Here is a 15,788-nt window from a genome sequence, read left to right as displayed (position 1 = left end):
AGAGGATGCTGTTAGACATACTTTAATATAATACACTGCCTAGTAATTAACTTTAGCCAATTTGTGTTCCTAGACTTTTTCTAGAATTCTTCTAATTCTCCCTAACATTTTGCCTTGATTTTTTTTATCCATTCCTACCAGTTTCTTCTCGCTCTCCCCCCCACACACACTTTGTTTACAGTCCTTTTCTTTCATTTCCACTTTTGGGATGCAAAAATGTTACCATTTTACCTTAGGTTAGCAGTGTTGGGTAAAAAGGTATTAATTAATTAGTACTGGATGAAGAAAACATGTTCTGTGTCCCTCTCTAGTGGCCACAGCACACACAAAATTACCACTAAAATCTGTACATTCCTCCTCTCTTGCCCTCTCTGGTAGTTTATCCTACTGGGACCCAAAATAAGCTTCTTCCCTTGGTCAACAGCTGCTCCTCAGCAGCTGCAGGCTTCTTTCCATACTTTTTACTTTTTCTTAGCTTCCTCTGTGAGCCTGCCAAAGGCTGCATCACCTAATCACACTCTCAGGAACTGAGAATTACTGGTACCACCTTTTCCATTCCACATTTCCCCTTCCCAGAGAAGACAAGTGCTTCATGGTGGAGTAGCAGGTCTCTGCTGCTTTTTGCGCAGAAAAGAAGGGATAAAATAAAACTAAACTCCTTGATTGAGGAGGTAGGGACACATTTTTAGAACGATACCGACGCTGTTAGCACAAGTAATGCTGTGACTAGCCCAAACTGAACTGAGTTTGTGCTGTTAGATATTAATTTTGCCCATCTCTACAACTCACCATCAGTCACAGGTCCTGACGATGAACCTCCTTCAGCTCAGGTGACCAGTCCCTGTCCCCCTGTGGGGCCTATCAGTGTCTGCTGTGTTGGGGGCCAGGCTGCCACCCTGCTCCCCATAGCCACCTTCGTACCTCACCCACAGCTTCATGGTCCTCCAGGCTTCTCAGCGGCTCACACTTTCTCTGGGAACACTGGCTGTTGCACCTAATAAGCTACTCTGTGGAGCATGTTACGTAAGTAGAAATGGCTGGTTTCCTCCCTCTTCTCCCAAAGGATTGGGTCTGTAGATATAAATAGGGATGTTTCTAATACAAACAAATATAAAAAATCCAGATCTCCATCACACTTTCTCTATGTAATAAATAGTTTACGTAATCTGTCTAGAGGGAGCTTCTGGGAAACTAGAGGGTCTATCTCACCAACTAACTTCAAAAGGGACAAGAGTTTTAATTGCTTTTCACTGTCAGAAAACAAAACCGACAGCCTAGTGTTTGACTCAAGTAGGAGATATGTTCTCTTCACATGGAGATATAAAGATCTATTATTAGAAACAAAAAAAAAAAAAAAAAGAACTTGTGAACTAAACTTGTATCTGTAGTGCTGAAGTGCTGTGATAGAGCAATTCCACAGAGGAGAATACTTCTCAAGAAATAAATAACAAAGGCGCAGTCCTGTGAATGCTGCTCRCTGGGGACACCGTGGCCCAGAATTGAGCAGCTATAAACTCCAGGGAATTATCTCAGGTGAACTTAGGACTGCTGCAAAGGTTCTGCTTAAAACTTTCAGAGCACTCATGAGTCACATTTTCCCAGAATTCCTCTATTCTATCAGATAGCTGTAAAGCATAATTTAAAATATTATTTGTTCACAGCCTTGGAAGCGTCTCTCTTGCAAGACTGCCATTTCTCCAACAAGTGAGGGATGGAGACCAGAAATCCATTTCACATAACCTGAACRTTTTGTTCAAGTATCCCCAACATTTTCACAGACCTTTAAGAAGCATGTATAGTTTAAAGTTACAGTATTTAAGGCAAAACACCAAACCATACATAGTATTACTGTAATAATTACAAAAGAGGACACTGAGTGCATATTCTAACATACAATAATGTATACATATATCAATTCTAAATGKTAGGTAATTAATTTTAGATATACATATTTATTAGAAATATATAGGGAAACATGCATAAGGATATGTACTCTATATGTGTATATAATCACACATATTATCTGCTACATTGTTATTGACCTATAATTCATCTATTGTTAATGTTAAATATATTAGATACCAATATATTTATTATAAATGATAAAATCAGCAAATAAATTAGACATGAATAAATTAGAATAAATAAATTAGACAAAAAGCTATATTGTGCCATCTTTAGCTTCCTTTTGTAATCAATAGCGTATAGGTAATCAATAGCATATGACACAATCACCTAATCCTACAGATTTCACTTATAAAACAATGGGAGGAGCTACATCTGATATGCTTCACATCTTTTGTATACAAACTGATTATAGTTTTCTTTCTTTGTGCTGTAGCAAGTCAGAAACATGGCATAATGCTTGCTTACTCTTACAAAAAAGTGTCCTTTGCCATACTAATGAGGACAAATGCCAAAMTGCATTGACATTACATGTGTTATACTATTATCTAGGGAAATGCAAGCAGTAACTGAATAGTAAATGGATATTGATTTACAACCCCAAGTGAAATTTAAACAGCCACTCTCAGTTTTGCTGGGARGGTCTTTTTTAAACCCTTCTCAATAAACAGGAAAATGTTTACAAATTCTTTGTGGTTAGAGTAGAAATAAAATACATCACCTTAATTGAAGCATTTATATTATCCAAGTGTAGATAGTAATTGATATGAAGAAGGTAAGCAGGCAAATGAAAAAAGATTCTATCAGAAAATGTCAAGGGTTAACACTAACAAATCCAAACACAAAAAAATTATTGAAACCTAAGCTTAATTTGAGTTTTAAACTCATTTCTCAATACACCAACAAAACACAAAGAAATTACTAAAACTTATATAGAAATTCAAACATGATGCCATCAACGTTATGGACTACCATGATTCCTCCGCATTTGTAAAGACAACTGTGTGTACCAAATCTTCYGGGTCAGTAGCGGATACGGATAGAGCTCTCTGAAACATTAATAACGGAATGGGAATTCCTTTTCCTACCAGGAATTATCTTATTATGGTAAACATAGGTTGGAGAACCAGTGTTATGAATAACAGGAGAGTAAATAGTCTGAATCTGATAGCTAGGAAAAAGATTTAGTAACTCATTTATAAACAAACAAGAAGTGATTYTATTTCAGATTCAACATTCACAGAATGGCTGAGGTTGGCAGAGGCCTCAGGAGATTATCTAGTCCAACCCCCTTGCTCAAGCATGGTCACCTAGAGCATGTTGCCCAGGATTGTGTCCAGACAGCTTTAGAATATCCCCAAGGAAGGGGGTGCCATAAATTCTCTGGGCAACATGTTCCAGTGCTCAGTCACCCTCACAGTAAAAAAAATTCTTCCTCACATTCAGAGGGAACTTCCTGTGTTTCAGATTTTTTTCATATGTAATTATTACAGAAAGGTCTGATGTAGAAAAAAATCTTAAATGGCACCGTCAGAGGATGATTCATTCAAAATTAAATGGAAGGGTAAACAGAACAAAGGTTTTATATTCCAAATGCCAAATGTTAATTAAATTAGTAAAGCCAGATGTGCTTGAAACAATGATTGTTGTTTTTAAAGSTATGTTCAGAAATTCCTTTTMCTGGCAAAATGTGGTTTTTGCTTGAAACAGCTAAAACTATCAGAAATCTTAATTCCAAAAACCCAGCTGTCCTACGTTTTTAAACTATTCTAACAAAGTATTAGGAACAAAGAAAAAAAGRGGGRGGGGGGAAGAGACAAAGAACTGAGTTGTGAAAAAAAATTCCACGGGAATCAAGGATATGAAGTTGAAATAACAATTGTGGCATATCGTGCTGAAGTAGACCGTGAAAAGATTCATGGCTGTATAAGAAATAAGAAAAGAACAGAGAAAGAAGTCAAATTGGTAGCTATAAGGTTACCAACACATTAATGCTGGTAATCTTAATCTCCCTTTTTCATAAAAAAATTGCTTTCAAGGAGCTCCTGTTTTTCTGTATTTGGTCAAGACTTTCAGACGTACAATAGCGGCATGTTCAGAGATACTCTTCATTGCAAACATATTCAGTGATTGAGCAGACCAACTGTACAGCACGTGCATAGAAAGTCCAAGACAGTGTTAACACTTAAACAATATTAATGCTTCTAGGAGGATGTTGGTGCACTCGAAGTGCTCTATAAAGCACATGTACACCTACTTTTTTCCAGGAAATCTAACCCAAATATTTAAGCATACTAGCTACATGGTAAGAATAGGAGAGAAACAGTAAGGTTTCCGTCAAAACCAACACTTTCCAAGACAAGTGTAAAAATGTCATCACACTTCTAAATTTTTTAATTAGAACATTTGCAGGCAAATGGGAAAGGAGGTCACAGATTGATAAAGAAAGTGACTTGCGTTTATGTGTTGATGCATGCACAAACTGCATCTACRCCTACACACAAATTTGTCTCCAAAGGAAACTGAACTATCTCTGCAAAATGAAGGTAAGATTAGATAACAGCCAGATTCTCTCTGGAAGGGATATGAAAACTTTATTCTCATCATTTATTCCTGTGTCCAAAAACCAGAGACCCACAAAATATTTTTTGGTGCCCATCAAAAGTCACTTCCAAACTTCCAAAAATGTGACTGCCCTTTATACAGAGAATTTTTGGTTTGATACAAGTTGTCACAACAAGTGCAGAACACAGGAGGAATTATGCATCCATCCCCTGCCAGGACAATATTTGAATTAAGTGTGTAAGAAAGCCCAGCTGCAGCTGAATTCTTTTCATTATTCACACTGTCATAAATGAGAGAAAAAAATCCATTATGTTTCTCTCTGCATATACTCAAATTTGGTGGTTTCTGGACTTTTTGGACAAAGAGATCCCTTTAGTGGCAGTATTTCTCCTAGAACAACCTCTGTCTTATCATTAACTCTGCAATTCATGACTTCATAAATTAATTCATTTAAAAACACAATGAACAATATAATTCTATGAACCAGGCATTGTGAACTACTACTCTGTATCACAGATATTGAAAAAAATACTGCAGCACAAGGGATTCTATTTTGAAAACTTAGAATGAATATATTTCTCAATTACTTAAAAAGAAACATCTTCTCTCCATGATATTAATAAGTGTATAATTAATACAAGCATAGATTATATAGTAAGGATAGAATTAATTTACTGGCCAACTCTCCTGATACAAGATGTCATTTTTCAGGGCAAGTTTCTTTTTAATTATTATATAAATTTAAATTAATACACACAGGGAAAAGCCTAACTTCACATAACGGTGACTGTTTCTGAACTTACTATTAAGTGCAGGAGAGAGAATCACAGTTAAAGAAGTTCTTCAAATATATCAATTCAGTGCTTAACAGTAATTTTAAAAAATTAACACAATATTGTGCATGTTCATGGTGATGCCTATAACTTTAATCCTATGGGCTCTTAGGGTTTCCCCATCTAAAAATGAAGGCAGAATAAAGAGAAAGGTACCCAGGTCAACAATCAAAAACACAGATCATCTCCACGTGATGAACAATTCAAAAGACAAGGATTCTTCTGCTGTAAGGAGAGACCAGTGGGGCATACAAGGGGGTTATATACAGTCCAGATGAGATGAAGGTTAATAGGCCAAAGTATCCTTTTCAGTGCAAGAATTATAGTGGCAAAAAAMCAAACTTGCAGGTGGTAAATTAAAAACAAAAACAAAACAAGGTATTTCTTCCAATAGTGCATAATTACAGGCTCATATGACATTGTGGATACTAAACCACCCATGGCTTTAAAAAGTGTTTAGGCGAATTTATAGAAGAAAAAAATGCATCAGAAGCTAAGACACCCATGCCTGTGAAGCTTGCTGAGACTCAGCCTGCCACAGGCAGGGAGATGAGGCTCCTGCCATCAGCAGGAGCAGGAGCCAGTGCTATGTCCACTTTAGCCCGACCCTACGAGACCACTATTGTGCTTGCACATACAAAATGTACCCGCTACTAGGATTCAAAATTGCACAGACAAACATTTCTCATTTAAAACTACCAGAAATTTAAACAATTAATCTACTCATTGACATCCTACTTGATAGGTTATTTCCAAGGTAACTACAGTCCTTGACATATCAAGCAAGGGAACTAGAAAGAGAATATAGCACTTCTGTTTTTCCCAAGGTTTTGAAGTGTTTACAAGAATTACAAAAAACACTGTGTTGAACGTGTAGTGACGTGCACTACATACTATTTATTAGTCCTCAGCACAATGKAAGAGGTAAAACAAACAAAGGAGAAAAAGGAGGATAAGCAGTATTGGAAAATGCAGAAAGTCAGTAGCCCTAATTCTCTTCTGCTCTTTACCAACATAGATAGGGAGTGCTGTCATTCCCCTTGTTTCAGTTAAACTACGTTTGGCATGGAATAAAACAGAATTCAGGTAGGTGACTGAGGAGTGCCTGACTTTGCTGACCCTGAGCTCCAGTGCTGAAAATTAAGTAATTCCTCTCTGCAGTCTAACAAGAAACTGTGGACATTTAAGCCCCTGACAAGATCAGGTACTAAGGCCGGAAATTCCATTAATGTGTAAATCTGTCATTCTCTTTTTGATTCTCTGAACCCTGGCAAGCATTTTCAAGTCTTAGATTTCAGGCTTGTGGCTGAAATCATCATAAGAAAAGAGAAAAATATCATAGACTYCTGTTTCTTTGTGTCCACATATATAAAATAAAACCTATGTTTAAAGCATTTGAAAAGGCATTTCAAATGGTTTCTTAGTCATGTGAATTTTATGTCATTTTCTATTAGTAGTATTTTCATAAAAACAACTCTTCTGAGAGCCATTTCAAGGACAATGAAATCTCTAAAGATCTCACAAATTCTTTCTAAGGAAAGAGTTTTCTTGCCACATGCATATATAGTACCGACAAATAAGTGACCCACACATCTATGTGCAACAGGAAATACAAATAGCTTTGTATAATTGATCCAGAATGATTCAGAAGTGACAGACCACCCTGTTAGGATTCTAACCATAGCAGCTTACATTTGTTACATTAACAAATGGATACTTGATCTGTTTTATTTGTTAAATGAAACATGTCCATATCATAGATTATTTTCTCTAAAACTTATGCTCCCTATTTTTAACTGTGACAAAGTCACTGTAGTTTACCCCAAACAAGTTGCAAAAAAAGACACTTCACAGTTCTGACAAAGATATAGTCAATCGCGTTGCTCTATACAAACATTCATGTTAATCTTGAATACCAAGTGAATACTAGAGTCACTCATTCAAAACTTTCTGTCTTCAAAACAGACAGACAATACTGGTTTTCTGTTCAACATCTAAATACCAAAAGGAACATTCTTCAGTTAGGTTTTAGCCACATTATTTCCTCTAAAATTGGAGTTACATATCTAAAATTTTACAAAATGCTTGAGAAGTATCCAGATCTTTAATGATCTTTGCATCAAGAAGTAATAATTTAGATATAAATTGCAAAAAACATCATGCTATTATGACTCATGTGAAAATTATGCAGAAATATATATCCTTTCAATCCAATATGGAGCTCCTGATGCTAGTTTTACATTAGTCTGGGACCAGTGGAGTTACTCTGACCTTTCCTTGGTCTTGATGGTCTATTCTTGCTTTCACCACTAGGATAACTTCCCTGGCATCTGAGTACCACACTATGCATGACACCTCAGTAGTACAGGAATCATCACCAGAAATTATTTCAGGTCATTGTCTTGATGAATTCCTGACTATGCACTGCTATGCAAAAAGCCATTAGTAGATAATGCTATTCCAATCAATATATTCCCATATGCATCCATACATAGCTATGTTACTTGATATTACAGAAATTAGTTTTATTAGCTGTTTGTTCATCAGTGCTGCAAGAAGTAGAAGCCATCACCCTAGAAAAAACAATAGAGGCAGAACGTTCCCCTACTGGTTTCATCTGAGCAGGTTTCTGTTCCTCTAAGGTACTTTGGGCAGCTGTAGATTAGCTGGGAAAACACTTGACTGGCAAAGATGAAAACAACTGGGAAGAAGGACTGTTTCTACTGAGAAAGAGAGAAGCTAAAGAAGCACTGGGCAAACAGAAAATCAGCATCAGATTCAAACAACTTCAATTCAAATTCAAGCAACTGRAAAACTTTCTATCAGACAACACCCTTTTCCCTCATATATTTTTAGTGTAGTATCTCTTAGGCATAATAATTCGCTGGCCATTGCTGGCAGTAGTATCTTTGAGGTAACACTATTTGCTTTCTCCCCTTTTTACAATGTTATCCTTGGTTTACAAACAGATCTTCCACCTATCATGCAACCTTTACCTACATCACTCTCACACAATGAGAGGCAGTGAGATACGGAAAGACTTTGAAAAGAGAATCCTTGCCGTGTATTTTTAGAGACAACTGAACATACYATCTTTTTTCCTCCCTTGTTCTAGCCTACTTCCCAGGCAGAATTCCAAGGTCTGAGAATTCTCTCAGCGTGCACATGTGGCATTTACCCTGCCACTAGTCAGCCTCAATCTGTGCCCTGCCAGATATATCTTCCCAACAGCTGTTATTACTTGAGCACATACATGACTGAGAACAGTCAGTCTGATGTCACAGGAAGAAAACTACCTATTTATCCTGATACTGAGTCAAATGTAAGTGGTATCCTAACTTTACCTGCTTATTTTTTAGCCCACCAAAGTCTGAAACCAAGGTAGTCTGTGTCAAAAGGGACCTATATAAGTTGTTCTTACAGGACACTTGAAATTTGGTGGGACTTGCCCTTTGGTGATAACTTTCTATAGCTCTGACTTCATAACTTTTTTCTTCTGTAAAGACATTTTWAAAAATAAAAAATGAGGAAATACAATAAGCCTGAGAGTCATAGATGACTTTGATGCTGCAAACAAGAGAAGTTTCTTCTCATTTAAGAAACAAGACTCTCATCTGAAGAGATTACCTCTAACAATGAAAGAATGAAATACAGATTCCATACCTTTCAAATTTTTGATCCCGTTGTTGAAATTACTAGGGCATTTACCCACAAAGAATTAGACTGATACATACAAATTAATCTGTTCTACACTACTATAAAGYCACCAAATGGCTGTTTTAATTATCATTGCAGCCTCCCTTCTTAGCTTGCTTCTGCTTCACACAGTCAGGACTGCATATTTAGATTTCATTTTCTCACTAAAGAAGATTCAAACTGTAACCAGATGCACTGTATGGGTACAGCTGAGTTAAGAGATCATCCTTTTTTAGCTAGACATTTTTGTAGGGTCTCCCCTCATGTTATCAGCATCTCCTTCAGCCTCACTGGCACAATGGCGTCCATGCTCACTCCCTAACCCGGCTCTGTCAAAATGTTTTGATTAAGAACTGACTATTAACAGTGTTTAAGCTAACCTAGATCATTTTGACAGAACCAGGCTAGGGAGCAACTATATGTGCTGTTACGCTGGCAGAGCTCAGGAGGCAGTAAATTACAAACAGTGGGAAAGAGGAAGGTGTCATGCAAAGAGAATCCAAACCACCAGCAGCCAAACAATGCATCTGACTGCAATTCAATAATGCATTAATTCATGTGCTTTTGCTATTCATGATTGCCCAAATTTCACTAAACTACTAAAAATAATTTTCTGTAGTTGATTAGCCTCATGGAAGTTTCCATAAAATACGGCATCCAGTGGGTCATTTGCACTTCTATAGGTAACTAACACATCGAAATTCCATTTTTTTTTCTTTTTTTTTTCCAGCTCTGCCTCCATCTCCTGGTTCAAAGCAGGGAGTTGAGGTTTTTCTCCAATGATGTGCGAGAAACCCTCCTTGRGGGTCAAGCCCTGATGCTTAAGTCTGCATGCACTCACAAATGGACTAAACTTCATGAAAGTTGAATATAAAAGGTGTAAGTCTGGTTGTATATACTGCAGCTGAACTGAAGCCTCATTTTATTTGAGCACATTAGAAACCGGTCCGGTGAAAATTAGGAAGAGTCTCTTGGGAGAGAAAAAGTGTGATTTGGCTCTCCCAGTGAGTAGCTGGTTTGGATGAATAGAGCTAAGGGAAATTAGTAACTACTACTGAAAGGAAGCAAGCAGGACAGGACAGAGCAGAGCTGAGAGAGAGGCTGCTGGGAGAGCTGCTCTATCAGCCAGGTAGGGGCTGGCTTCCATATCAAAAGAAAGAAGAGAGCAAGAGAAAAGCCTTTTGTAATGCTCCATGGTGAGCCAGTTGAAAAGCCAGCTCCTTTACCCAGCATGCTCCCCTCACCTGTTTTATTCTTGCTACTTGAACATGGCTCTGGAATTGGAGGCAAGAGCGGGAAAACAAACAAACAAACAAAAAATCCAAAAATACATTTTTCCACTCTAAAAACAAAATACTGAAGCCACTGGAGTAGTAAACTGTGGAAACATTCCTCTCATAAAAAGGATTTCAATTCCATCATTTTCATTAAGGCCAGAGACCTTTTCAGTGTCACTGAGCTCCTACAGTCCTGTAGAAGAGTTTTAAGTGATTTATGTTCGGAAAGATTTGGTCTGTAATAGCAACTCAGGAGAAGAAAGGACAGAGTCATACTTACAAAATCCCTGAGGACTAGGGATCCCTAAATACTAGCCTTACACAAGAAAAAGTACTGCTTGAAGACTTAAGACCTGCAGTGAGGTTCAGCCAGGCAGGATCTGCACTTGCTACAGCTCTTCTGAGTTCAGTGGGGCTCACCGCAAGATGTTGCTCTTTCTCAGTCTCACTGGAGGTGCAGGGAATAAAAAGAACATTTTAAGAAACATGAACCACCTTACCACTTCTGGAAGCACCTTCTTTGCAAGGTCATGGATGGCTTTGATCACAATACATATAGATGACAGCAGGAAAATGACACCCAAGATCACACAAGCTCTGGGGAAAAAAAATAAAAGAAAAAGAAACATTAGAACATATTTGGAGTTGTTAACTCTCCCACTGCTAAGGGTACACAACCAGGAGGTTGTGTATTAAGGTTGTGTATTATTTAAGGAGMTAAAGACAGGGACTTGAGATAAGACAATGAAGAGAATTTTTCTTTTTTCAGAAATCTGGATTGTAAGTGAAAAGGCAGGACAGACTACATGGATATTTCCGGGTGAGAGTGACAGTGAAAGACATGCCTCTTCTGCTCCTGATGATGTATCAGGCTTCCAGAAGACTAGTTCTCTGTTCTGTTTGTTTGTAGGGTTTGCTAGGGTCTGGCATTAGATATAATCAAGAGAACTTCATTCTCTTTACTGAGCCAGTGTAGATATTTGGTAAATCTTAATAGTAACATAAYAGAACATGAACCCTCTGTTTCTTCCCCAAACCTCCAAGAAAAAAAAGATTTAAAATCTTTTTAGCATATTAACATATACTAATGTTAATAATAATATAAATGCTAATAAAAAATTTAGCATGTTAGACGCATCCATTCATAAGCTGTCCAGGGGTCTCACAATACCTAAGGACACAAATAACGATCAGAGTGTCATCATATTAAGAACTGTACAGAAGTAGACTCTTTGTCCCTGCTCCACAGAGCTTACAATCTAGAAGCTCTTACAAAAAGCAAACAAATGGGAAGCTGAATGCAAGATGAGGTAACAGAAAATCTTTCCTATGTTTTGCATGGGAAGGAGGTACAAGGGGGACTTAMAGAACTTACAATGCATACTCAGAACGTCATAGTTGAAGAAAAACTTTTGTTTTCGATTCAAACATAYAGTCTGCTACTACTTTGAGATAAAGTTCCTCTTTCTGTTAAGTACTAAAATTTTGATTTCTTCTTTACAAAAAATAATACCCAGTCTGTTACAGTACTGATATACCTATAACTCCATTTTACTAAGAGCACTTTATATAAAAATTCTATTAGTAAACAGAAAAAATTACTGTCAATATAAATACAGTAAGAGCATTTTTAATGTTTGAAGTACTAAATAATTAAGAAAATATTTCTATAAATACATTTTCTCTTCTCTTTGTTTGGTATTCATCACCAGTTCCTATCTGTTAGCTCAGTCTAAGGATGCTATAATTATCCCAGTAGCATGTTACTATTTTTAACAATTCAGACATCGGGCCATCTGGTGGTTGGCAGTACGTGTAACGCTCACATCAAGCTCAATCTAGGGATTACAGTCGGATTGGCATTGCTCTGCCTAGGTCAAAAGATGCAGCTGAAGCAATGGTGCAGGTGAGCACTGGGTTATTTTATTCAGCAGCACACGGAACACAAAAATGTACCGTGGAAAGTTTACCTAATCCCATGGGCARGTTCTAAGTAAAAAGGCTACCCTTACTCCAAAGGGTACAGATAGCGTGGAGGCTAGCACCCTTCTCAGCACTGGTGTGACTGAGGTGCTCTTCACACATAGGCACGACTCTCCTACATCTGGGCTCTGGCAAAGTGCAGCAGCCCTTCATTTTGTCAAATATAACCCACTGTAAAAGGCAGGCAGAAAAGGCTCGAAACAGTCCAGTTACCCTTAAGTCCTACCACTAGATTCAAACACAAGAACAAAAAATCTGGCCTGAAACCTCAGAGTAGAGGGAGAAACTCGCAGGGTGGAATCTCTGCACAATCCTTTGAAGGTAGATTGAAGGCAGAATCTTTTGAGGTAGATTCTGTTGCAATGACAATTTTACTTTTCTCAGATAAGGAAACAGAAATATGTATCAAAAATTCTACTCATCTACCTGGGACAAATGCAAGAGTTACATAATTTGAACACAGAACTGGTGCACAGAAGTTGTCTGAGACCTAAGTCCACTTGCTGAGCCAGTGACACAATGACACAGGTGAAAGCAAGACACATACACTTCATGCAAGAATACRCTGACATTTCATTTAAAATCAAAACTAAAAGAAAAAGCTTTTACTGCTATTCCCAGCTGTCTTAAACAAAGCAGATCATAAATCTATGTGTTGGAAAGAACAGATTAAACTTCCTTGTGTCAATGCATATTGTTTAATGCCAAGGATGTGGGGAAGAGAAAACAGCAAAACATCATCACCTTTCCTTATCCTATCTTTTCTTTCCTTTAGATACCATCTGAGGAAGATAGCTGAACTTTCGTTTCAGGCACCTGTCCTGACCATTCTCTGGACACAGTTTTCACACAGTTTGGACAGTTTGGGACAGTTTGGACAGTCCTGATCCCTGTAAAAGCTCCTACCACCCAAACAGAACAGCAGATATCTTACACCTCTGCTTATGCCAGCAGACAAATAATGACTTTAACCCTCTTGAGCTCCTTATCCTAYTCCCCAGATCAGCTTTTACTGTGTCAAAAGAATTCCCATATACCTACTTAACCTGAAAAAGCTAAAAGAAGAAAGAAAAAAAGGAAAAAGTTAGTAATAGAATGGCAGGAGTATTAACAACAGCGAGAAATGCAGTGCAAGGCCTGAATTAGCACTGAGCAAACCTAGCATCTCCTTCATACACTGGCTTTCRGAGTCTGTAGCCATGCAAAATTCATGAGTAATGGCATAGTACTGTAGCAGCTAAAATATGTCTCCTCTTTTCCTGAGTATATCATCTTACCTTCAATTCTATGAGGAAAAATGTGCAAAATAAGCAACCTTCAAAAATTAACCATAACTTTTAATGCAGCACATAATAACCAAATTGCAACTGGTTACTGTAACCTTGCTTCATTTTCAAGCCATTAGACAATAAAAACTTTAATATAAGCCTGCTAACAGCCATCTGCTAACAATCATTTCAACCACTTTGCAACTAAATAAAATGTTTCCAGTTGCAAATGAAGGGTGTTAGTGCCAGGGTTCCAGGCAAACGCAACTTCATTAAGAGCATTCTATTAAACTGGGTGAGCCAAATGCCATTTCTAGACAATTTTAAGTCAACTCGGAATTGCTTATAAAAATTAATGAAAGAGGAGCTATACAGAMGTGAGGCTTGACTGAAAACCTAGTGATGATTTTTCAGATAGCACTGGCTTGGAATCACCACAGCAAACTAAGTAACATACTCCTCAACCTCCAGAGTTGCCATGATCACCAAGAGCAATTCACACACACTGGAGTAACTGGGATGTGCATAATACCCTCATATTTCAAACCACAAATTCTCACAATTCATATAGAAACTATAAAAGAAACTCCTTCACTGTGCTATCTGACAGTCTTTCCCTATATCAATAAGTTGATATTTTACATATGTTAATGGCTGTTAAACAGGTAGCTACAAAAATACGGAGATTGAGGGTTTGCCATCTCCACAAATTGTGAAAATTTGGGTCACTACTAGTAAGTTATCAATCAAAATTTTTTCCTTATCACAAAATTAATTTCCTAAACAGAAAAGATGCAACTATCCAAGTCATTTGCACTGAGTAGACATATCAAAACACCCTTCTAATTTGTGGATTTGTCTTTAACACTGTCTTGCATTTGCAATTATTTGATTAGGACTCCCTATAAGTAGTGATAAGAATAAAAATCTGTATTATTTCAATCATARAACTTAATATAAACCTTGCCCAGCTCTCTGTGGTGATTAATCTTCAAAGTAATAAACAATTTTACCTTCTGCATCTCTTGCCGTATTCTTTTCATAAGTAGACTCATTAGAGCCAATGGGATTGCTCATCTGTGTAGGCAGCAGTTAACCTGAATCAAGGCTGCAGATTTAGACTCTCAGTTCTTTATAATATTTTGTAATAAATAAATACAACTAATAAAACGTTACATATATAGCCAAAGAGAAAAAACCCTACTACATACCACCTCAAAAGAGATCTGGACTAAGCTTCTCAAGGGTGAATGAGAACAGTTTTTCTCAAATCAGTTGACTGCTATAAAATACCCAAAGTTAGATGACTCCCTTCTTAATTATCATCCCACTATCTTGCTGTCAAATTGAACACAATGACACAATACCAATGAGGGTTTGTAATGAAGCCTTGGGTCATTACTCCTCTCAAGTCAATCTGCTCTAATAGCAGCAGAAATGGTGCAATAGAATTAAGGATTCAGAAAAAATCAGTGATGCATATGAATACATACTATAAAAATGTTTTAACTTTCACTTAATAGCTCAAGACACAGTTGTTTTGGGCCAGGGAGGTGGAAGGAAAAGATTCTCATGTGTGTCTCTTACATCCTAAAACGATTTTTACCAGTATACTTCAGGTTCATTAAAATAGTCCATGAAATTTAATGGCACTATGTGGAATAAAACAAGATTGTCAGCAGCAGTCTAATTACTTCCCAGTTTTGTTAATATACGACACATTTAAAGTGTAATATTAAAAAACTAATCTGCCTCCCTATTTAACAATGACATGTATAATTAAATGTTTTTGTTATTTTGGCTCCCAATAATGTAACAAGCAATAACTAAAATCATCAGTTTCAGATGTTATTTCCTGTTCTTAATATCATCCATGGACTTTAAAAGATATTCTAGATAATTAAGAAGAAAAGCAAAGCCAAAAATGCATATTTCTTGGTGATGCATGCATGATTATGCTTAGTCTTTCTGAAATGACCACTGACAGTAAATACTGCATAGTCCTCTCAGTATTATCAGTCTCAAGGCACTGGAATTGCTCACAAACGTCCTACATTTGCTTCAGTGTGGCACTGCATACAGAATCAGAGCAAAAAGTTACTCAAATTTGTAAATGCTTGCAGTTCTACTGGTAACACGGTTACAATAACTTTTTAAACAGAAAACCAAACTATCTCCAAATATTTATTTCTAGTAAGAGATTTAAAGGTGTAGTTTGTGAGGACCAGAAACCACAAACTAATGTCTGCAGTAGAGAGTAA

The 15,788-nt window shown here is 37.1% G+C and overlaps 1 protein-coding gene across 2 annotated transcripts in view; it reads right to left on the bottom strand.

Moving 5' to 3' along the window:
* TMEM163 (transmembrane protein 163) overlaps positions 1-15,788 on the bottom strand; it is a 107,693-nt gene that overhangs the window by 11,553 nt on the left and 80,352 nt on the right. For both annotated transcript variants that reach the window (XM_085320931.1, XM_085320930.1), the window contains exon 5: positions 10,777-10,873. In XM_085320931.1, coding sequence (XP_085177057.1) covers positions 10,777-10,873 — 97 coding nt within the window. The remainder of the gene's footprint in view (positions 1-10,776; positions 10,874-15,788) is intronic.

Source organism: Rhea americana, unplaced genomic scaffold, assembly GCF_003343005.1.
Source record: "Rhea americana isolate MKP2758 unplaced genomic scaffold, rheAme1 scaffold_67, whole genome shotgun sequence".
NCBI lineage: Eukaryota > Metazoa > Chordata > Aves > Rheiformes > Rheidae > Rhea > Rhea americana.
The sequence above is the reverse complement of the archived record's forward strand: the minus strand, read 5'-3'. Positions and strand labels throughout refer to the sequence as shown.